Genomic DNA, 24822 nt, shown 5'->3' with positions numbered 1-24822 from the left:
TCTTTGAAAATGACGTTTCATCGAAATAAAATTGAATACGCAATATTTTTGATAATGAGAATTTATGCTTTTTCTTCCGAAAAACATCAACAAAAAAACGAGAACATAGGAATTCTTGTAAAAAATACAAATATAATGAAAGATTCCATTTTATCTTACAACGGGTAAAACCCACATTATTGTTATAAATTGTGTTATGTTTATCTCGCATGCAGCTGATAAATTATCTTTTATAAGTAACAAGGGTGAATTATAAATATATCAGTATCTCTCACATCGTTGCGCAGAGCTGTTGTTTACTCTACAGTAGTGTTTTGAAGACAAAATGTTTGTGGATCTCCCTCTTTTGAAAAGATGTTGCTTTTGCTTGCCTCTGAGATGTGGTTTAATTGTGTGGGGTTATTTAAAATTGGTAAGTCCTTTATTACTAGTAGACCTAAATTTTATTGTAAAATATTTTCAGGGTGTAAAATTCATTTCAAAATCGTTGAGGAACTTGAGCTTTCTTATTTAATTGAGCGGTTATTTTGTGTATTGCAAAATTTACTATTTAACTGATTTTAATAACGATGGGACCGATTTGTCGCCTTCTATTACAATTAGTACAAATATTAATATCCTTCCTAAAATGATCGAGGGTACTGATTTTGAAATACCGGTAACACACACACATGAAATCAAATTAAATTTAATTATATCTTTGCAGATAATCAGTGGTTTGCAACTAACCGCCACATACTTCAGTTGGCTTCATATTATTGAGTTAATGCAATCTTATAGAAATTTCTCTACGGGAGAAATAGTAATGTTGTGCTTGTTGACTTTATCAATCCTCATACTCGTAATTGATCTTATACTGAACACCTTGTTCGTCATTGGATGTCATCAGGTGAGAAATCTAATATATAAAATTCTCGCGTCACAGTTTTCGTTGCCATACTCCTCCGAAACGGCTTGACCGATTCTCATGAAATTTTGTGAGCATATTGAGTAGGTCTGAGAATCGGCCAACATCTATTTTTCATACACCTAAGTGACACAATTTTACATGGCAAAGCAACGTTTGCCGTGTCAGCTAGTATCCCAATAAAAAAATATTTTTTCATTGTAATGTATGTTCAAGCCGCCCAAAGGCCTTTAATATAGTGGAACAACTGTAACCCTATAATCAATGAAAACTATTCGTGAATTTTCGTTTGTTTGTAAGACTGCTTAATCCTTTGATCGTTTCCTGACCGGGGTGACCGCTACTAGCCGTTAGCATCTTTTATAATTAAATCATCCTAAGCACATATACATGATGTATTTTATATAGGTACAAGACATTTAAAATAACTTACTTATCTCTTTCTATTTATGATCAACAAGTTCAGAGTCTATGATCGTAGACATTGACAGTAGTGTCGAAGCTTTCTCTGGGATCGTGATGCTACAACTTTATTTTGTTTTTATCTAAATTTTATCCCGTTGATTCCATTCCCATGGGAATTTGATCCCATCTATCCAATACAAACCTTGTCCCGATAGTTACAAACAAATTTAAAAAAATCTAATTTAGTCTAGTTGTTCTCAAGTTATGTGCGCACATTTCGGTTTTTCACTTTTATTCATATAGATTAATATATTATTTTTCTTTCCCATTTTCAGAAAGACACCAACTTAATGAGAGGCTTCTATTACTACGGATACTTTATGCTAGGTATGATAGTCGTAGGTGAATTAGTATACTTTGGATTCACCATATACATGCTTTGTAACATATCCTCTATGTTTTGGATCTCAATTATATGGGGAAACAGTGTATTCGCCGTCGGTATGGGTATGTATTTCTATATTTTTTATATTTTTTATCTATACTAATATTATAAAGCTGACGAGTTTGTTTGTTTGTTTGAACGCGCTAATCTCAAAAACTTCTGGTCCGATTTGAAAAATAATGTCAGTGTTAGATAGCCCATTTATCGAGAAAGGTTATAAGCTATACATCATCACGCTACGGCCAATAGGTGCAGAGTACCAGTAAAAAATGTTACAAAAAAAAATGAAAAAGAGGGAAAAATTATGACCCATTCTCTCTTATGTGACGCAAGCGAAATTGCGGCACATAAGCGAAGTTGCTCAGCTAGTTATTTATTAACACCAAGAATTGCTTTTGTGTCGTGCGGACTTTTACATACATACAAACAACGGACACAAAGCACAACCAGACCCGAAACAACTATTTGTTGATTGCACAAATAATTGTTTCGTGTGGGAATCGAACCAACGACCTCTCGGTTTCCACGTGGCAACCTTAACAACTGTGCCTAGGAGGCAGTCGAATAAAGTATTACTTGATCTCTTTTTCTCGGAACTAAGAACGATCGAGAATGTTTACATTAATGACTTATGTTTATAGTTAAAGATAAAAAGGTTGATCAAAGTATGTACCTAATAATTTTTAGTTGGAGGAAAAAATGTTTATCATTTTTTTTATTCTGAGAAGTTCAAAATTTTGTATTTTAATACGAATTGGGAATATGAGTTGATTATGAGGATCTCGGATTCGATTCCCGGTTAGGCAAAAGCACTATTGCCATTATGTAATTTATATTTATTAGAACTATAATGTATATTGCAAGAGGCTCGCCCGTTATTACTTGAGACTGACATTGTTAATAGTGATACAATAATGTATTTAATACACCTATGCCTACCTTTCAGTGTACATAGTATGTTAAAATAATACAACCCGAACTAATTTTATATTATTTTCTTTTTCAGTTATCCAATTCTACGTACAACTACTAGTAAGGAGTGAGATAGTAATTCTTAATAATGGCTACAAATTCAGTTTCGTTAACAATGCGGCTATGGCTGAGTGCACATTGGACATAGACAACGTGATAGGAGAAAAAGCACGTATTATAGAAGAAGAATATAAAACAAATGCAACCGCAGCAGTTATTACGGAAGAACCAAAATAAAGGAACAATAAAAGGAACATTTTACTCGAAAAAAAGACTGTTATATAGCCTTTGATAATAAAAATATTTTATTTTCTAAACAATTTGGGGTAATTTTTTTACTACTATCAACTATTGATAACCGGCTAGCTATCGACAAATTGTATAAAAATCTGTGCAGCGCCCCTAACGGGTGCTACAGGAGCTATTGCGCAGTAAATCATAAATATCAAACTCTCGATACTTAATAAGTACCTGAAGCACGATTGTTTACCATTATCGACCAGTGACAACCGTCTACCTATTGATAAACTGTATATGAAATGTAAATGAATAAAATTTATTTTTTTATTTGTATTAAAATATTGAACTTTTAAAAGTGAAAGAAATTGCTACGAGTATTCCGTAGCTAAGAATGCTACGAACCTTTACTACATTACTATGCTGATTTCGTTTTGTCTCATTAGTGATTTATGACTTGTTCGTCTAGTCCTTGCGGTGCTTAAACTGATTATATTATAAAAATAAATAAACGTTATTCCTTATCAGTAAACTGTGTTTTTTTGTAATTATTATTATAATTTATTAATGATCTATTGTAACCCAACAACTTAATAGAGATCCTTGCAGGATTTTCTAGAATATAATGAATGAATTCATGTATTGCCAAAATAAAGTCACTGTACAAACAGGCCACCGTTAGCTGTATAAGCCTGCGGGTCACTGTAGTTCCAAAATCAAAATTTTGCATACCTCCTCCAGACGTGTACTTTCTATCCAAGTGTCTCAACTAAGTTCTTGAACTATACTGGAATTGATAAAGTCTATTTAACTTTACTCCTTTGGGTTGGTTCTAAGAGCGAATTAGTACCGAGACACTGACTGGTAGACTGGTAATAAAAATGAAATGATCAAGCACATAACGAGTGCAACTGGCTTTTTTTTTTAGAAATAGTCCTGTGATATTATAGGAAAATCAAAATCCAGCTTTTTCATGCAACTTAAGGCTACATTTGTTACAATACATACACTAAAATACGATTTTGAAATTGGCAAAAACATTGGAAGAAGTTGTTGATGTGAACTATCACTGCAGTTGATGGATATATTGGTAAATTTACTATTATAATGCAACGGGTCTTAAACGCGATTGAAAATTAAAGGTTAGGATACCATATTCCCAATAGCAAACATTGGAAAACTTGAAAAGTTGTTGTTGTTGTGAACTATCACTGCAGTTGATGGATACATGGGTAAATTCCCAATAGATACTGAATGATAACTAGATAGATGCATGTAGCATGTTATAATGCAGATTCTGCCTTATCACTGTTGAGACAGAAAGGTCATAGCATCAGTTTACTAACGATACTTTCCGAGAACAGACGGACATGTGAACAAAGTACTACATATTTATCAAAGAGAAAAGAAATTTTCAACATTTTTGATCATTTCTCCAATACTTTTTTACATCAAAATGGATCCCGAAGAAATTACTAGAACGAGATGTTTTTGCTGTCTGCCTTTAAGAAGCATTTGGTTTGTGTGGAGTTGTTATAAACTTGTGAGTATACTTACTTTTCATAACTTAAGCCGGATCCAGACAAGACTTCTTCTTCTTATAGTTTGTTTAGTGGTCAGCCTAGTGTCACAGTATCACACACGAAGGCCTTTGACGTGACTTATTTGGCAACAACCAGGACCGACTTTTTACGTGCCGTCTGAAGCACGGAGACGCCCAGTTCAATAGCACGGGTATAATGCGGTCACCCATATATCGAATGACCGTACCAAAGTTTGCTTAACTCGCAGATCGTTTACCGACTAGTGAGCACAACTGTACTGTAACTGTATCGTGTAATGTTAATCCACCGTCTAAGTGTGGACGGCCTGCGAACGTTTCATGTAAAGCTCGAAGTGCCGTTCACACGTCGAATTACACTTGTCTCGACCCGGCTTAACATAGCATAATAATATGACTGCTAAATAATATATTAAATGTCTACGGCTGAATATATCAAATGCCTCCCATAGAGCGCGCCACGTTGCTCGGTCTTCTGCTTTGCTCATCCAGTGTCTGCTATAATCTCAATTAATTGTTGATTTTGATCTTTACAATGACTTTCAGATGCTGGCCAGTTTCGTTACATTAGGTCTCTCGGCGTCCCTAGACCTGTTCACGACGTCGAGGATGTACGACCACCACATCATCATTCTTGCCATGATCTTGTCTGTCGTGATGGTTGACAGCGCGCTGCACGTGGCCATCTTGATTCAGTACCATAAGGTATGTCTTTTGTACGGTCAAATTAGTGTTAAATTTCACTTTAAAATTGCTTTCTCTGATAAGAACACAAATATGTATTTTGATGGCCCGAGCTGGTATGCGTGAGTTCAAATCTTATACTGTCCAAAGTTGTGGTTTTCTGAAAGACTATTTATGAGTAGCAAATACGGTAAAATGTGGAATTTGAATACATGCTTGACAAAAAGCAAAATAGTTATGGCATTAGATATTTTCGAAAAAGTGTGAGGGTAGATTATAGATTGTATATTTTCAATGTAATAATGAACACATTTCTAATAAGGAACTTTTTATCCCCTAGATTGACGTAATCCAGAAATAAGTGTGATATTAGAGCAAATTAAATAGGAAAATAAACCGTTCTTTAATTTCTCAGTTTCAGGAGAACCTTAAACTATGGAAAGCGTACTATTTGTATAGTTTTGTAATATGGGTGTTGATGGCAACGCTAGGGTCCACCTGCCCTGGACTTCTGATCACCGCCTCCTCCTTCAGCCTGTTCGACTCCATCATCATTATTATTAACTTGGCTGCTGTGTACATTTACTTATGTAAGTTGTATTTAATTTTATTCTAGTCTATTCAAAGTACGTGTAGGTGTAAGGAATTCCGGATAAATAATATAAAACTTGTAAGTAGTGGTCTTCTTCTGGAACGAGGGAAGGCTTAGTCCTTGGGTCCACCAGGCTGGTCAAATGCGAGTTGGGGATTTGGCATTTCCTTATAGAACTTTTATCTTATTTTATTTTATTTTTATTTTAGTTATATTTTCCCTTATGCAAAGATTCATTACGGTGTTTTTATATTAATTTACTACACAAATAAGTCTTACCGAAGGGTATCGTGTTATCCCAGGTAACTGGGTTGCGGAGGTCATATAGACAGTCGCTCCATGTAAAACACTGATATTCAGCTGCATCCGATGACACTGGAAGCCGAATCCAACATAGCTTGGAAGAAAGGCTAAGGTGATATATATATAATAAAGTAACATTTTTCTATTTCCAGTTTATCAAACATACTTATTAATTCGCACGAGAGGTAAAATTCGTGCGTTCATTGATTTTAAACGTAGAGACAGAAATATATCGTACTGCATACTTGAATATAAAGAACCTTTTGAAGTGAAAGAAATAGCAGACAATCAAGACGAACAAGTGAAAGAGACGGCACATAAAGATGAAACAAGTCCCGAAGCAATGGAGGAAATTAGTCTGGAATAAAATTTTGTACAAAACAATATCGTGTACGTGAAAAAGTAATCTCATTCAACTGAATAAGGATGTTGACAAAATTAGTGTTAAGAATGTTTTGTTTTATAAATTAGATGAAAGCTTTAATAATTAAACTTAATATTCCTAGTTATGTGCATAAGTATGTTTGTCTCTCTTTTCCTTCCTAATCTTTCCCCTCCACTAGGACTCCTGGAAAAACCCTTTCACACTCATGTCTTTTTGCACTAAAGTTACCTACTTTATTTTGAAATAAAAGTTTGTCTGTGACGTTTGTTTATGTCTAAAATACTGCCTCTGTGGCACAGTGGTCGCTACAATTGCATCGAGAGATCGTGGGATCGGTTCTCAAATGAATCATGGAACAATTATTTGTGCGATCCACAAATAATTGTTGTACATTATATCCGTTGTTTGTATAAGTTCCCGCGACAGAAGCAATTCTTCTTAGTATTTTAGTCTTAGTTGTCATTTAAAACGAAATAAAAACGATAGTGACCTTTGCAGTGAAGTACTGAATTCCGAAACTGCTGCACCAATGTAGTTAACATCATTTTTAAATGATAAGTTCTTAGGAGTAATAAATATCCCAGTAGAATAACACATTAATCAATAGTTCCGCGTAATCGTTTCTTTGTTTTTGTTCGGCTAGTTTATAAATAATATTATCTATTATGTTAGTAATTATAATTATCTTGGTAACTGCAGGGTTATCAGTGCAAATGCGACAGTTCCTGGGAATAGACGTTTGCTAATAAACATCGTTTACGAAAAAGATACCTACGACCTTACCGCAAGAGAAATACAAAGAAAGTATTTCTAAGTTTATAAATTTATTTTTGTGTTGTAATGGGATTTTAAATTAAAATCGCTATTGTTAATAGTGAAATAAAATTAAATATTGGATAAATTAAAGCTTTGTTAGTGTCAAGATGCGTACGGAAGCCCCTGTGTGTAAAAGATGCTGTTTCTGCCTGCCCCTACGTTACGGCTTGATAGTATGGGGGTATTTGAAACTGGTGAGTATTTATTGTCAAATATTATGTAAAGCCTGCCTCTGTGGGTCTAAATAGCGTATACTAATGATCACATTAATTCGGGGTTTAGAAATATTTGGTGTTTTCTGATTTAAGTATATTTTTTTAGTTATAGTAGCCTGGAATTTTGTACCTATTATATGACCTATGACATTATACCTATAAGTTCCAATTGAATTAATAGGTAATTGATAGGGGACTAGTCTGCTACAACCTTGTTATCCAAAGACCTAACACACTACCGAAATTTGGTCTACTATAGGGAATATACTAACAGAAATTGATTAACTGTTAGTATTCTGCCCAACAGAATTTAACATTCCGTGTTTAACACAATAAATAAAATCAAAGTAAAAAAATTAACCCATAAGGCTAAGTTCACATGATCGCGTGGAGCCGCGCGGAACTTTCGACCGCGCGGTACAGGATTGGAGTAAACAGCTAGTCATTGTCTACATCATAGGTGCTATCTCATGCCACTCGTCTATTACTGCTTGCTTGCTTTAACTCACTTTTTGAATAAAATAGTTCGACCTTGTGAATCAAAAATGGGTAAACTAAATAATAATATGTACACAACTAAAGAAGTAATAAAAATTATATCTTCTTTTCAGATTGTAGCCGGTATTCTTCTACTATCAATGTCTCTATCGCTGCATCAGATGATATACGTGTACATGAAGTATAAAAGCAGTTTACATTACATCATCATGATCACCGTGGTGATGAGTGTGTTGATTGTGGACATTGTTCTTCACACTATCTTCGTTGTTGGAGCTCATAAGGTCAGTATTTTTATTTATTGGATAGACTACTGGATAGACTAATGAATACTTATATTATAAATGCGAGTTTGTGAGGACGGGTGGATGTGTGTATGTATGTAATAGTATATTTCTTACTCCTTCACGTAAAAACTATTGCACGAATTTTCACACAATAACATAATACATATCAGTAGCTCGATTCTCCATCACTATCGACTACCGACAACCGGCTAGCTATCGACAAATTTTGCACGAAAATCTGATCAGTGCTTCTAGCGGGTTCCATAGGAATTATTTTGACAGTACATTTTAAACGTCAAACTCTCGATACTCGACAGTATCAACTGTAGGGAATTGTGCTACAAAGTCACTTTTTTGTTATTTACATTTTTTTTTATACATTTCCAGAAAAACGTCCGGCTACTAAGAGTGTTCTACTTCTACAGCATGGTGATATGGGTGCTGACGGCTTTGCTCGGCTTAGCCGCCGCGGGGCTTATACTGTGTACCTTAAACTTCAACCTTGGTTCCTTCCTGCTGATACTCTTGATCTCTGATATGGCTACTCTCTTCGCTAACCTGTGTAAGTTGCTTAATGTTTTATAAGCCAACGTAATGATGTAATGTTCCCTTGTCAATATTCGGCGACGACGGTCAAATTCATAGAAACCAGCTAACTGTGTGAGAATTTGTTTATAGTGTCCAAGTGTATGCACAATACACAGGTACTCTCTTTTCCCTTGCTCTCATAGCCTGGTGGGATGTCTAAATCTATAGGTACGACCGGTGCTGTCCGAGGCACGGAGGTCTGCAACCTCAACATCCTAAATCTGGGTAATCTATGAGAAAGTATTAACCGGACGGAAGTAAGAACTTAGAAAAGTCTTTTGGCTCGACCTAAAATTTTAACCCGAGAACCGCCCAGAGGCAGTTAAGCTAACGTACTCAAATGTGTCCCAAGCATTAAGAAAAAGGCACAGGCACTTTATTTTTTGTAGAAAATGCAAATTTTAGCGAGTAGGCATAAAATTATTATTGTTAGTTATGTGTACAATACTACCCAATACATTAAATTTCATATTATATTAGTGCTTTCCACAAGGGTATAATATGTTTAGGTTACAGGACCAAAAACCAGAACTTATACTAAATTGTTTGATTTTTATACTTTTCTTTTTGTTTACAGTGGCCCAAACATACATCTTACTACTAGTAAGAAGTGAAATAGTAAAGCTTAGTAACGGGACAAGATTTGAATTCGTGAACAACGCAGCCGAAGCGGAATGCATACTGAAGTTTGCCAACCCTGACGTGACAGGGACAGAGTACGAATATGAGTACGAAGAGAGAGAGAAAGAAGAACCTAGGGATGTCATATATGTCTGTCCAGGACCTTTGGATGGAAATACATGTTGCAAAGAGGCACTGAAAGATGAAATTGAGGTTTAATAGATATTAAATAACCAGTCAAGAAAAAAATGTCTACTGTGATTGCAGAAAACGTCGTGTAAGCTTCGATTGTAGTGTGATAATTTAGTATAGAGCTTTGTACTCATATGTCACAGAATATTAATTTCGTAGACCTATGCAGCTGAAAGTAAACTGTTTGATAAAGCTGCATTATTAAGATGCTCTTCTAAGTTGTGGGCCTTACTTAGACTATATTATGTCGGAGAAAAAGTCTTTTCGCATTAAAGTATGTATGAACTTGTAATAAAATCTCTTTGGCTTCAAGAATCACAAATAAGTACACGGTTCATTAGGTTTCTTTCAGTGAGCTCGTGAGGTACCCAAATATTGAGCTTTTTTGTGTAGAGAAAAGATTTTACAAGTTCGTACATACTATAATGTGAAAAGACTTTTTCCCCGGCCTAATACATATTTTATACATTGTTGTCTTTTTCACTCACAGATATTTTTAAAATTTCGGAGGTAACTGAGCATAGATTAACCTAAATATTTAAATCGCGTTTATTGGTGTGGCAGTATGTATATTTAGGAGTCTCTTATATTTTTTTTTATAATGCTTTAATTAATTAAAACTTATTTCTTATTTAATATTTTGTTTTTATTATCTTATCTCTCTTTAGCTAAATATTTACAGTTATTATGATATACCTTTGGAAATTAAGTACATATGTTTAAAGAGCAGTTAATGATCAACATTCAAAACAATACCGAGAATATTTTACTAATAGGTATTCAAAATAATCGTTTAGGCCAAAGGTGAACATTTGAGTCGGTCAAAGATACATGTCAAACGATTACCAATATAAATATACGAATAGAGAAAACTTATAAAAATAAATAGGTATTTACTAGTTGTACACAAGTTAAGTGCCTATAAAACACATCAACATAAAACTAAGCTTTATAATCAGTTCATATAATTATTAAGAATTTATTGACCTAGAAAAATATGCTTGCTACCTGCATACATTTTGGCCTGGTCATTTTGCGCCAATGGTTACTGTACCCGTCTTCTTAGTTGTAAGCGTTCCCATTTACATTAATATTGATGACTTGCTGACCCGCGCAACTTCGCTTGCGTCACATAGGTCAAATTTTTCCCCGTTTTTGTAACATTTTTTATTGCTACTCTGCTCCTACTGGTCGTAGCGTGATGATATATAGCCTATAACCTTCCTCGATAAATGGGCTATCTAACACTGAAAGAATTTTTCAAATCGGACCAGTAGTTTCTGAGATTAGCGCGTTCAAACAAACAAACAAACAAACAAACAAACAAACAAACAAACAAACAAACAAACTCTTCAGCTTTATAATATTAGTATAGATGATCCTTAAACCATAGGCTGAAAGTCTCAAAACAGCTTCACTCTCAATTTTACTACCATTGTTTTTATTTTGCTTTCGTCCTTTCAGTGGCGCGGTTTCGTAAAGTCGGTACTACAAAATAATTCCTACGGCGATTTCTCGATAGCTAACCAGTTGTCGATAGTCGATAGTGGTAGAGAATCGCGATACCTACAGATATTGGAACTGTCGATTATTAGAGCCAAAATCAAAACAAATATTCACCCGTTCTTATATTCTAAAGAGTTTGTATACTAACGTCATCATTATACCGTCAAAAAACTTAGGTTTTTTACAGGCAGAGGAGATAAGGAGTCATTATCATTAGTGTGTTTCAAGCGAAATAATGATCATGACGGCATAACAGCAATGATCGTCATTAATTCGTATTATCTCGTTTCCCAATAACGTCATCATTGAACAGACTCTTGATAAAAATAACCAAAACAAATTCCGTTACCGTCATAAAAAAAATCTTATCAACATTATGTAGCGCCAATGATCCATGCTCTGTTCAATGTCTAAGGTTTTTTATTGTCATATTATTTACGCTTATTATTATTATTACGAGCCTGTATCGGCCCACTGCTGGGCAAAGGCCTCCCCCATAGCTCTCCACTGCAAACGGTCTCCAGCAGTCTGTATCCAATCTGTGTTATAGGAATCAAGCTCGTCTCTCCATCTTTTACGGGGTCTACCTCGCCGCCGTCTTCCAGTGGGCGGGGTCCACTTCGTCGTTATTTTGGCCCATTAGTCATCCGGCATTCGACATACGATTTAGGCTGCTTCTAGTAGACCATAAGGCAAAGGTCATAGGGTAAAACACCGTAGGATAAAAAACCAAAAGGTAAAAGACCATGAGGCAAAAGATTGTAGAGTACAGGACCATAGAGTACAAGACCATACTACTCAGGCGAAGAAGAGAGTCGGCTCTAAAGTCTAAAATACTTTTCGGTTTTAGTTGGAGTCCGGAGTTTGGTAAGGTGCCCTGTACAATAAGCTCTGAATATAAATCGACAAGTGTCACTAGGTCTATCACCTTTGAGTGTAACAGGAGTGATGCTATGCACCAGACGTCACACCAGTTCATACTTATCTTTCATTTGTTTACTTTCATTTGTCTTACTCTATTTTTTTTAATAACCCATTTCTGTCCCACAGCAGGGCAAGGGTCTCTTACTGTAAAATTACATAAAAATAATTATGTTTCTTACCACTATACAATTATTTAGTTAGATAATGGATAAAAAAATATATGTATATTAGATAATATGGGTCATGAAAAACATGATTGATAATAAAAATTAAATAACTGTGTCACATATCACATATTAAGGAATTGTTTTAATCTTAGAGCAACACAATGAGATACGCTTTATGTTTGTTATTACTTAATGTTATTAGTAAGTACTCGCTTTTGCCCGCGACTTCATCCGCGTGGTTTGTGACTAAGGAGCCCTACCACTATACCCCATTTTATCCCCTGGAGATAGAATTGACCAAAATCCTTTCTTAGCGGGTGCCTACATCATAACATGTAGTACCTGCATGCCAAATTTCAGCTCAATCGGTCGAATGATTTGGGCTGGGCGTTGATAGATCACTATGCCAATCAGTCACCTTTGAGTTACATATATATTTAGATTATGTGTATATACATATATGATTAGATGTATGTACTACCAGCGGCTCGGCCCGACTTCGTCCGGTTATACATTTGCGAACTTGCCACAACATTTACGAACATACCTTATTTAGTTAAGTTTTTGAAAAGTTTAACATTTTGGTGATTAATTTTTGTATAAATAAATATATTATCGCTACTAAATTGTTGAACTATAGAGTTCAGCCCAGGACCGGTCGTTGTGTAATCTTACAATTTAAGTTTACGTACCAAAGGGGTAATTTTTCAATGTATAAATAAGATAATGAAAATTTCATTACTCCATCACATGAATGGCTGGTTAGTACGGCATGTAAATACAAAAGGTCTCTTTAGTGCTCATAATCTTAGCACTGTCGATAACCTTTACTTCTGTTTACAATTTATTGTTATTGTACATTTCACACTGCAAATTTTCCTAACACTCTAATTAGAGAATAATAACAGTAAATTATAATAATTAGATTTCGACTAATTATTGATGAAAACCTTAGAAATGGAATTTACAATGACAGTTTGTATTAGATAATTGCAATTAAATGTAATGTAATAGGTAATGTAAAGTTACATCTATACTAATATTATAAAGCTGAAGAGGTTGTTTGTTTGAACGCGCTAATCTCAGGAACTATTACTGGTCCGATTTGAAAAATTCTTTCAGTGTTAGCTGGCCCTTTTATCGTGAAAGGCTATAGGTTATATATCATCAAGCTATTACCAATAGGAGCAGAGTACCAGTAAAAAATATTCCAAAAACGGGGAAAAATTTCACCCATTCTCTCTTATGTGGCGCGGGTCAGCTAGTACATGATATCAAGCTTGTTAAAGATATAGGGGAAAGCTATATATTAAAATAGGGGGCGAGTCTATTATCGTTTACCGGACTCGATACCAAACTCCGGGCTACTATTGAGAAATATGAAATTTAAATTAGAAAAAAACAACTAAACTGTACTTTGCCAAAATATCAATTAAATAGCAATATAAATAAGCTATGGGTATCTCACTACTGGGCATGAGACTCCTTCCGAAATTAGGGTGGGGTTGACCTTGAGTTCTTCTTGCTGGTCAAGTACAGGTTGGGGAATTTCATACCTTCAGGAATCAAGTCGTCTTCCTTTCACCGTTGGAATAACAAATAATAATTATTTATAAAATAAAATACAAAACTCATAAAAATATGTATAATTTATTGTATATCACATTGTTCATTTACAACACATTATATACAGACTATTTACAAATTATAAACTAGCTTTGGCTTAAGTTAAAGAAATGAGAGAGCTTATTTAAAATGAGTTCTAAGCTGCGCCTCCACAGCTCTACTATATGATGATCATAATCTTGGACTAGGCACATGTACTTACAACAGTTTTGGTAAAATTCTTTGGTTTATTACATTTTTCATTTTACATTACCAATCCATATTTATTTAATTTTGGAATTAGAATACTTTAGAACGATTTTTTACAATTGGAACCATCGAGTATCGAGAGTTTAAAATGTACCGCCAAATTAGTTGCTACAACGCCCGCTAGAGGCGCTGAAGGATTATCATACAACTTTCTCGATAGCTAGCCAGTGGTCGGTAATCGATAGTAGGAGAGAATCCTGGATAGTCGAGTTATATCTTTAATTTGTATTAAAAAAAACATTTTGTTATTGTCAAAAAGTAATTTACAAAATAAATGTAGCATGAGTCTACAAGATGAACTAGAACTAAAAACGGTAAGTAAAAACGAAAAAAAAACGTATTTATGTACCTTAGAAATAGTAAATGAAAAAACTAAATTTCAAGTTCAGAAAATACCAACTGAATTTGATCGATGAGAGATATATTTATGAATGTTAAAAGAATATAAATTAATATCACGCAACTTAGCCATACTTTAAGCTAACTTTTTAGTTCCGCTTATAAGCATTTTGTAAGCGTCACTATAAAATTGGCGTATACTTAAACGCTACTACTTAAAATGAAAAGAGGTTTGATTCTAAATATATTTTACAATTATAATATCTTAGGCCAGGGGAATCAGATTTGAGATAATAGGCAACAAAAACTAACAACAAATATAACTTTTAGATCAAGTCGCTATTTTAGCATTAGATAAAACCACGTAATAACTAACTCAAAAGGGAGAACCAATAATTTTTACACTATGAATGTTAGAAGTCAGTAAACAATACAAGGTTAAGAACTTCTTCATAAGAATTCCAGTAAAATATTAGTTAATATCCTGCATAGGGCTTTTGAGCCACGATATAAGTGCACTAATTCTACCTGAAGCCTAAGGTGGCTTTTGCATCTGCATACAGGACAATGATGAAGCTTAAGTTGCCAACTCCCTACTCTAGATCACACACATTAATTCACCCCCAGTCTCTGAGGTACATTTAGCGGTAGTTTATCTATTCAATAGCGTTTAAATCGATACAAACATGATAGTTTGAATAGATAAACTACCGCTAAATGTGCCTCAGAATCTGTCCATTTAAAAACTTATACTTCAACAGGAACGACAGTGGAGTCGTATACGCCATTGGTTTCCACTTTGCCGTCGTAAACGAACTGTTGTAAAGGATTGTCGTACACGTTAGGACCTGATTGGATCTCCATCTTCCTTATGAGACTCCTTACCAGCACGATAAGGTAGATTTGAATACCTGAAATAAAAAATACGTTAATTTTTTACTGACCACTCCCGCACTAAAAACTGCTCTGTGTCGCGGAACAACTATTTGTGGATCACACAAATAATTGTTATTTTCTTATAAAGGTCTTATTAAAATTAAAAGAAGTATTTACTTGTAAATTTAAAGATGAACTCAGAAATGTATGAACTATTTTTATGTTTAACCATTAATAATGTTAGTCCCATTGCTGAGCAAGGGTCTCCTCACATAATGAGGGAGGGGTTAGGCCTTGAGTCCCAAGTAGCCAAGTTGGGGACTTTGCATGCCCTCAATAAATGCTTTAGTTATATACGGTGTTTTTTTAGGTAGCTATTTACTCGACAATTTAATGATTGGAATTTTTTAGTAGGTAAGAGGTACTTACAAAGTGCAGCCAACAGCAGAGGCCCGATTTCGAAGAACGTGTAAAACCTCATTCCGTTGTTAAGGGCTGTAGCAAAGTCGATAATTTGTACCAACACTGTCGCCACTATCGTTGTCAGCGCGAAGTAGTAGTAGGCTTTTATGTAGGACATTAATTTCTGAAACAATTGAAAGTTTTATTAGTCAACATGCATAGTTAAATATACGTTTGTTGGTTGTTATTTATGACTATGTTGCGCAGGAAGATTCTTCAATAACTGACTCCAAAATTAGGAGTATATAGAATAGTCCATTCTTTCCAAGCTCTAGGTGAAGACTTCATAAAATATTTCAATGTGACACTGATATTTCATGTATGTACTACACCACACGTACAAAGTCAACAGATCTCATTTCTCTATCAAAGTAAGGACAGTGAAACAAATTATAATATGGAAAATTAATTAAATGCAGATACCCAACAGTCTACAGAGGGGCAAATTTTTACTACTATCGGCTGCCAACTACCGACTAGCCATCAAATCTTCTGATCAGCGCCTCTAGCGTGGGCCGTAGGAACTATTCTTGCAAATCATTTTAAATGTCAAACTCTCGATACTCGATAATACTGACTGTAAAGAATCATGCTACAGAGAGAGTAGTTTCAATCCATAGCAAACGTAAAAACTTACGTTTAGAAGGAAAACTTCTTCTTAGAAGAAAATTACAAAGTAATTGGTTAACTGTTATTTCAGGATACCAATGTTAAAACATGATTCATTCTCTCTAGTCAGAAACATTGAAGGGGTTCTTCAGAGAGTAACTGCGTTGTTGTGTTGTTTGCATCCATTGTGTTTATGAGTCATTGCTGACAGTTATAGATGTCATGTCTGGTGCGAGACACGTGGGTGTAGTGGTTAGTCTTTTATGGATTAGAAGTTTGTATGTTTTATAATATCAGTAGTACTCGAATGTATGGAAACTAACAAAGATGAGTGTTTGGAACGGTAGAAGGATCTGATTCACTAACGATAGGGACTAATTCTTTCTACACATTTATTTGTTTCGGCCCGTTCGGTTCGGCAATATTTATCGAACAACAAGTTTGCAAAACATGTTAGGAAGCTTAATTGCCCTTACGGATTCATTTAAATACCTCGAAATTGACAAATCACCAAAAGGCGATAGAATGGGGCCTATCTATAGTTAATAACAAAATAGTAAAAAAAGTTTGCATATCCATTGACGATATTTACAAAATACTAAACGAGGGAGGTTAAGAAACAGTACTTTTCAATAAAATAATACATTTATCATCTTAAGTTCCTATTTACACGAGATACCTACACACATTACGTATGCGGGAACTTTGTACTTATAAATTAATAACATTATCAAGTTCATTAACGGCTCATAAAAAACACCTACGTCTTTATTCCTTTACATATATTATCAATAAGTTTCTTTTCCGTGAAAAAGAAATAAACAAAGTTTCCGTCTCAAAGTGTAGCCGGCATGATAACACTTCAATAATATTATTACTGGCGTGATTTATAACGTATCGACAATAAACAACTGTGAGATAAATGAGTTTATCGAAAGCATTGGCATTCATTGATCTTGAAGCTTGCATGTACATGAAAAGTATTGATTTTCGTTCTAAAATGCTCTTTGTGCTGTACAATTTTTTTTTAGATTCTTGTCGTAACATGTCTTTAGGGAGTGTCTATTCGAGTTTTACTGTCCCGTTTTCTGTCTATTTAATTTATTTTAAAATTAAACCACTATAACAACAGCTGAGATGATCCCGGTTGGAAAAAAAGACAGCGTCAAGGGCCCAGTAAGATGGCGTGAAAAATTAGACTATCACATTAAAGATTGGCCTCAGATAGCTTTCAATGTAAAAATATACATACATATGTGTCGCCATAATGATTAGCACCTTTAACCGAGTACAATAGTACAACGCCGGAAGCAAATTTTAGTTATTACTGTATTGTGACTGAACAGTAATTATTGTTATAAACAACTTTACAATCGCATTTAGGCCTAGTACAGTCGGTGTCAGAAATACATATGTATACTCTGTCACATAGTGAATCATACTTTTTGTATGGAAGCATCAATTTCATTATTAGTCAACAAACAATACGCATTGGTTGTACTATAACTTAGTTTATAATAATATGCAGTAGTCATGGTTTAGCCTTTCTTACAAAATATGTCGGCTTCCAGTGTCACCGTATGCAGGTGAATACCAGTGTTTTACATGAAGCGACTGCCTGTCTGACCTCCACAACCCAGTTACTTGGGTTATAACACGATAACCTTCGGTAAGACTTTCAAGCTTCTGACTACTGTTAACGACTGTCAAAGATCTTCGATACTGACAACCGGGACCCACAATTAGCGTGCCTTCCTAAATAAGGAGGAACTCGATATGTATGATGTGGTCATCCATCCACAGAACCACGTCGGCAAGCGTGGCTTAGCCTTAGGGGTTGATTCGCGTGGCTGTTGTTCATGAGAAACACTTCATGAATAGACTTATATTCTTCAATGCTTACCCGATGAGCTCCGTAGATGAGAACAGCATTGAAGACCAGCTCCAAGCAGTAGATAGCGACACACAGCTCGGCCGGCATGTCGAGACTTGCCCCATGGTACACCGCGAACAAACCATAGCTGGTGTGAACTGAGTAACTGTAGATCCCCACCAAAAACGCACTGAAGAACTGGAAAGATAGAAATGTAATATTTAGAATATTGTCAATACAAGATACAACTGTCGCATGGTCGGTAGTGAATAATTGCTGATTATAAGGTTCCGGGTTTGATTTCCCTGGTCGTGCAAAGTACTTTTGGTGTTTTCACATTTCTTAGCAGGAGACGGGAGTTTGGTAACGTACCGCTTTGTAGCAATAGAACCGCCCCCTATTACATGGAGCTAACATACCAGTGACGAAATGAGGTTATATTTCGTTGATCTTTGCCTAAACCGCCGGGTATCAAAAATACTTACTTATATAATTCTGCTTAGTACGCGGGAACCGGCAAATTCAGGAATTTATATACGAAGGTTTGAAAACCTATCTATATCTAACTAGTTCAGATACTTGTATCTACTTTCAATAGTTAATATTACAGGAAAATAGCAGCATAAGCGTTAATCACATAATATTGTCACTTTATTTCCATTATCGGATACAGAATTATCAACAAACCGTAATGGCGTGGACTTATGACCTTTTGACTTCTACTCATCCTAGATTATAATGCAATCCATGTTATGATTAATAAATAGTAGTATCTAGAACTTCATTGTGACATAAGAAGAAAACGTCAAAATATTTATTTTTATAGTTAGTGTTGTGGCTATATATTTTTGCACAAAATAATCTTTAAGGGGACCTTGGTTGTAAACTATCTCCATGCTAACGTTCATGAAAATCGGTTCAGTAGTTTAGTGTAAAAGCGTGACAAACCGACTCATATTGATAATATTAGTACCTATAGGCCAGAAAAGCGTAACAAACAGACTCACTCATATTAGTACCCTCTGATTATACATTACAATACCTAAACTATTATCACTAGTTAGTGTAACTGAAAACAGACAATGTTATTGAAACCTGTTGCGTATCAAAACAGGCATTGATAAAAGAAGTAAACCTGTAATACAAGTAATTAAATACATACATACATCCATACATCCATACATACATACATACATACATACATACATACATACATACATATGTACATACATACATACAAACATCCATACATCCATACATACAAATATACTTACAAATATACATACAAACGAAAATACATGCATAATATCACGCATTTTTCCCATATGGGCAGAGACTAAAAACGCTACTTGGTACGATCCATACAAACATGCCTTGCCTCATTCACATCTTGTCATACAAGACCGACGGTTACGAATACTACGCACCTGACCTTTTTGCAAGACATCACCGATATGATCTGTGTATGTCTAGGGCGAGTCCTTCAGGCGTTTCCATATAATCCATACTAATATTATAAATGCGAAAGTAACTCTGTCTGTCTCTCTGTCTGCTACTCAATCACGTCTAAACTTCTGAACCAATTTGCATGAAATTTGGTATGGAGATATTTTGATACCCGAGAAAGGACATAGGCTATATATCATCACGCTACGACCAAAAGGAGCAGAGTACCAGTAAATAATCTTACAAAAATGGGGAAAAATTTCACCCATTCTCTCTTATTGGACGCAAGCGAAGTTGCGCGGGTCAGCTAGTAAGTTAATAAATAAAATATTGTCAAACATTCATGATTGATAACCGTTTGCCCAAATACAAGAAAACTTTCAAGATAAGACTCACACTATGACCCAATGACACAATTATAACTAAAACAAACTTTTATTCAAATAGTTTTAAAGAATACTAACTTCTGCCTGAAACTGCGTCCGCGTGAAAAAAGATCCCGAGGTTAAAAGTATTTTATATGTTAATCCAGGTTATAAGCTTTCAGTGTACCAAAATTCATTAAAATCTGTCCAGTAGTTATTTGGTAAAAGAGTAACAAACGTACATCCATTATGACAACTACAATAGTTACAAACTTTCGCATTTATATTAGTACGATTTTTAGCAATATGATTACCCCCTATGAAGAACATGAGACTAAAAATTGTCAATGGCGAAACGCGATTGTATTTTCTATAACTTTTCCTACAATTTTGAGTACACCAGGCGTGTAATTATGTATTTTTATACTCGTTTTCAATGTATAAACAGGATTTAAAAGCCAAACTATATTAAAGTACCCTTAACCTGCCCAATTTAAAACACATTAAGTTTGCACCGGTCCGATCCAGCAGTTCTGAAGAAATCAACATAAATACACACACAGCCCGTAGGCGTACACAATTAGGATGTCCGAAAAAAAACTATAAAGATGTACTTACAAGATTTATGTAGCCAAATGTCAAAATACCTCTTCTTAGAGGCATGCAGAAACAGCAACGACCGAGAGAAGGAAAGTCGCAATACATTTTTGTAATTTGTATTTGTATTGTGTATTTGTAAGTTGTATTTGTAGCGCGCACGGTCCTCGCGGTTGTAAGTTTATCGTGTCACTGTTGGATCAAGCCATTTGGTGGAGTATTTATCTAATGGAGTCTGCCTACAATGCCGGACATCTCGGCTTTTGTTGACCGGTACAATGCGGTACTGATAGCAGTGTTTTGTTTGGAATTACCAATATCATTGCAACGTGTGCAGTTGGGTACTTATTTTGGAAAATACTCGTATGGAGGGTAAAAAAGTCCGTAAATCAAATAAAGCTTTGAAAAGACTATTAATAAGTAAACAACATCTAAATAAGTGCCAAAAGCATGTTATATAATATTGTATATTGTACAAAACAAATGTGTATTTGTTATACAGGGTGTCCCAAAACTCAACGATAATCCGAAACAGGATGAAAGGCCAAATCATACCGGTTCTAGGAAAAATAAAAAAAAAATTCCATATCACTTAGTTCAGCAATAATAGACACTTTTCAAAAAAGTTGAAATTCCACACCCTTGGTCGCATTTTCAAGTCCTGTGATCACTAATGTCACAATTTCGCCGTGTTTTTTTGACTTTCGAGATCTTAATTAAATATGCTATTAATCGTATAACAAATTAATGCACAAAACATTGTTAATTTAATAAAAAAAGTTAAGTTTTAGTGAGTCATCTTTCTGAAAAATATCGTTAGTCAACTTTGACGCTTCATACTGAAAAAAAATGTACTACACTACCCTTGGCAAGTTATTTCAAAAGTTGGCGCATTTAATCAAGATTTTCTTTCCTCTGGCACGAATACAGGCTCTGCAACGGCGTACAAAAGATTTTTTCACCAGTCAAGCAAAATTCCTTGCATTTATTTCTTCTGACGCTGTGTCAATTTTCTGGCGAAGTTCTGATAGATTTTGTATTGATTTCGAATATACTTTTTCTTTTATGCATTCCCAGTAAAAAATATCTACTGGATTTAGATCGGGAGAACGAGGAGGCCATAAAATTGTACCACTGTGTTCGATCCATTTGCGAGGATACTCTTCGTTCAAATAAAAATAACATTTTTAATGGCAAGAAAAGTGGCAAGTGTTATACCATTTTGAAATCTTGATTAAATGCGCCAACTTTTGAAATAACTTGCCAATGGTAGTGTAGTACATTTTTTTTCAGTATGAAGCGTCAAAGTTGACTAACAATATTTTTGAGAAAGATGACTCACTTAAACTTAACTTTTTTATTAAATTAACAATGTTTTGTGCATTAATTTGTTATACGATTAATAGCATATTTAATAAAGATCACGAAAGTCAAAAAAACACAGCGAAATTGTGACATTGATGATCACAGGACTTGAAAATGCGACCAAGGGTGTGGAATTTCAACTTTTTCGAAAAGTGTCTATTATTGCTGAACTAAGTGATATGGAATTTTTTTTTTATTTTTCCTATAACCGGTATGACTTGGCCTTTCATCCCGTTTCGGATTATCGTTGAGTTTTGGGACACCCTGTATACTTATAAAAATATTTTTCAAGGTAAGCCATCGTATGAAGCTCACTTTTCCCAGTTTTATTTGTTATAAACTCCACAATGGCATTATTAGCAGCATCCGACTGTAAATTAATGTCATCACACTATAATAATATAATATAGTTTTGTTTGGCCTCAGTCATGAACTCAATGTTTTAAATAGTAATATTATTATGTTCCTTATCTAATACATGCTAGGGATCAAAAATATTATCATATATTATTGAAGTCTATCCCTAGGCAATTTAATATTCTAATTTTTGTTCTAAAGTTTTTCTTAGAAGAGAATGTAAATCGGCCAACTTGTAATATTTTTGAGACAATCACACGTCAAGCGTTAAACTACGTACGTACGATATCCGGCCACATGATCCACTCTCAAAAACCTACCGTTTAGGCAGCATTTATAAATTCACTAGCTACATAGAACCACAATACTTGTATATCGTACCATGCTAGTGGTAAGTATTTTATAAAAAAATAGGCTTCGATCTCAGTTCTTCAACTGTATGTATGACATTTTACATCAAAATCGGTTTAGTAGTTTAACCGTAAAAGCGTAACAGACAAAGCGATTTTCGTATTTTTAGTTTTAGCATGCGAAATATGAATCCTGTGAATTACTGTGTTCTCAAATAAAATTGAAACTATAAGAATGTCATGCCTAGTCATTGTTTGAAAAATGTATCCCTATACCATGTTCTGATTGCAAGCAGACACTAAACTGCATCTGACCAAAACCCGAAATCATTAAAGTTACAGCATTGTCGACTCTATTCTTTAAACAGAAAGGTCATGAATCCTTTGGGCATAATTACGGTATTTACAAGCTGTAACTTCTGATAACCCTGGAATTACGTTTTTGACCTGAACTGTTCATAATTTGTATAATTAACAAGTACATTGCCGTTTTCCTTTGCACTTCATATACAAGTGTTATTACAATACCGTCAATGTATGACAACATGTAATGTTATCGCTTTGCTTCGATGTTTAGTCGACCGGTTTGTTTGTTTGTAATTCCCTTTCAGATAATGAGTTCTATAGAATATTTTAATGGAATGGCCGTTGTTGTGTTCTTATCTTATCAACCCCATCCGCGTATGACTAGACAGTAGACACGTAAATATTGTTGTTTGTGCAAATCCTACGGGAACCGCCCCTTTGGGTAAAAAAACAATAATATTTTCCCAAAATATTAATTAGTTCAGATTCATAATATTTTTATTTTTTTTGTTTTTTTTCTATTACTTATTATCTGTAATTATTCAGTTAAAGTGTTTTTGTTTATCTTGCGTTCTTAGAACATTTTTTTATCTCACGGATAAGATGCTAAAGTCTGACTCATACTTAGTTCTCCAGTAGATTTTTGTTTACTCATATCAATGATTTTCAATTGGCAATCCAGGATTTTAAATAGAAGAGGCTTTAAAAATTTCGTAGTCCCTGAAATATGATATTATTAAAAATGATTGGCTTTCTCAAAATCTAGATCAGATCATTTATTAATTCAGGCAAAATATCGACGCTTGTGACAATTGATAGCTATTAAAATTACTGTCGCTACCATTAACTTTGGAAGAGAAGAGAGCCTTTGAAGAACACTAGCAAGAAAGTCACGGTAACTCGTGTGAAAGTAATTCATGCAATTGTGTTTGGGAAGGGATCGCAGTTCTAGCAGCACCATCTAACTATCAAGAGATTTTAAGGTAAAGATGAAAATCTTGTGTTGTATCCCAAAACCTCATTTTGCTTCATACTTTATTCCACTTGGTGTAAAAATGTCAGGGGCATCCAGGACTTATCAATTTGCAAATGCGTCTCATTTGTCGACTGGGCTTCAAACAGAGAGAGATCAACTGACTTTTTTATCATTAAAATTCCGATTGTTTGGTTAGGTACTGCGTTTTAGTATTACGCATTGCAATGTCCGGCAAAAAAGGGTACGTTTCCAGAATCTATTTTTTAAACTGCAATGAAGTATGTGAATTAGAATCAATTATCACTTGCTCCGACGGTGAAGGAAAACATCCTGATAAAAGCTTGCATTCTTAAAAATATGTTTAGTACATTTGTCAAGGCATGCAAAGTCGCCAGCCCGCACTTGGCTAGCGTGGCGAACTCAATGCCTAACCCCTCCCTCGTTTGGGAGGAGACATTTGCCCAGCAGTGGGACAGTAACGGGTTTACAATAAAAGATAAAAAAAGGTATAGATATAATATCCCGGCAACAGTGTAAAGCACCTTAATTACTTAAAATATATCAAAGTATTATAGTAAATAAATACATACCTACCTAAAAGTTTAAGTTAACATTCTTATTGCAAGTAAATAGTTCGTCTACCACTACTAGACGTCTTCTTATGACACGTGCTAGACAAATGTCAAACCAAACCTATCAAATCGCCCCAATACGCGAAATG

At 34.7% G+C, this 24822-nt stretch overlaps 3 protein-coding genes across 3 annotated transcripts; 2 read left to right on the top strand and 1 right to left on the bottom strand.

The window, feature by feature from the left end:
- The first annotated feature begins 267 nt into the window (after positions 1 to 267).
- Positions 268 to 10301, top strand: LOC142977372 (uncharacterized). The gene is made up of 7 exons (XM_076121250.1): positions 268 to 412; positions 707 to 889; positions 1648 to 1819; positions 2764 to 2963; positions 8134 to 8304; positions 8695 to 8869; positions 9473 to 10301. Exons 1-7 carry the CDS (start codon positions 326 to 328, stop codon positions 9733 to 9735), a joined length of 1251 nt encoding a protein of 416 aa, XP_075977365.1. The 5' UTR covers positions 268 to 325; the 3' UTR covers positions 9736 to 10301.
- On the top strand, positions 4318 to 6603 carry LOC142977245 (uncharacterized). The gene is made up of 4 exons (XM_076121020.1): positions 4318 to 4509; positions 5074 to 5232; positions 5627 to 5801; positions 6259 to 6603. The coding sequence occupies exons 1-4, from the start codon at positions 4423 to 4425 to the stop codon at positions 6471 to 6473; spliced, it is 636 nt and encodes a 211-aa protein (XP_075977135.1). The 5' UTR covers positions 4318 to 4422; the 3' UTR covers positions 6474 to 6603.
- Positions 10302 to 13936: 3635 nt separating the features above from the next.
- LOC142977306 (uncharacterized) lies at positions 13937 to 20953 on the bottom strand. Its single transcript, XM_076121123.1, has 4 exons — positions 20769 to 20953; positions 18370 to 18537; positions 15825 to 15981; positions 13937 to 15430 (listed from the first exon to the last, which is right to left on the bottom strand). The coding sequence occupies exons 1-4, from the start codon at positions 20853 to 20855 to the stop codon at positions 15267 to 15269; spliced, it is 576 nt and encodes a 191-aa protein (XP_075977238.1). The 5' UTR covers positions 20856 to 20953; the 3' UTR covers positions 13937 to 15266.
- Positions 20954 to 24822: the final 3869 nt, after the last annotated feature.

The sequence above is a fragment of the Anticarsia gemmatalis genome, chromosome 12, assembly GCF_050436995.1.
Source record: "Anticarsia gemmatalis isolate Benzon Research Colony breed Stoneville strain chromosome 12, ilAntGemm2 primary, whole genome shotgun sequence".
Taxonomy (NCBI): Eukaryota; Metazoa; Arthropoda; class Insecta; order Lepidoptera; family Erebidae; genus Anticarsia; species Anticarsia gemmatalis.
Note: the sequence above shows the minus strand (reverse complement) of the source record. Positions and strands in the feature narration are given on the sequence as shown.

Coding starts and splice junctions, on each gene's coding strand:
- LOC142977372 (XM_076121250.1), top strand. CDS start 326: ATGTTTGTGGATCTCCCTCTTTTGAAAAGATGTTGCTTTTGCTTGCCT. Junction 413..706: donor TGTGGGGTTATTTAAAATTG/GTAAGTCCTTTA, acceptor ATATCTTTGCAG/ATAATCAGTGGTTTGCAACT. Junction 8,870..9,472: donor TACTCTCTTCGCTAACCTGT/GTAAGTTGCTTA, acceptor TTTTGTTTACAG/TGGCCCAAACATACATCTTA.
- LOC142977245 (XM_076121020.1), top strand. CDS start 4,423: ATGGATCCCGAAGAAATTACTAGAACGAGATGTTTTTGCTGTCTGCCT. Junction 5,233..5,626: donor TCTTGATTCAGTACCATAAG/GTATGTCTTTTG, acceptor TTAATTTCTCAG/TTTCAGGAGAACCTTAAACT. Junction 5,802..6,258: donor TGCTGTGTACATTTACTTAT/GTAAGTTGTATT, acceptor TTCTATTTCCAG/TTTATCAAACATACTTATTA.
- LOC142977306 (XM_076121123.1), bottom strand. CDS start 20,855: ATGTATTGCGACTTTCCTTCTCTCGGTCGTTGCTGTTTCTGCATGCCT. Junction 18,538..20,768: donor CATTTGGCTACATAAATCTT/GTAAGTACATCT, acceptor CTATCTTTCCAG/TTCTTCAGTGCGTTTTTGGT. Junction 15,431..15,824: donor TCTGCTGTTGGCTGCACTTT/GTAAGTACCTCT, acceptor TTTTTATTTCAG/GTATTCAAATCTACCTTATC.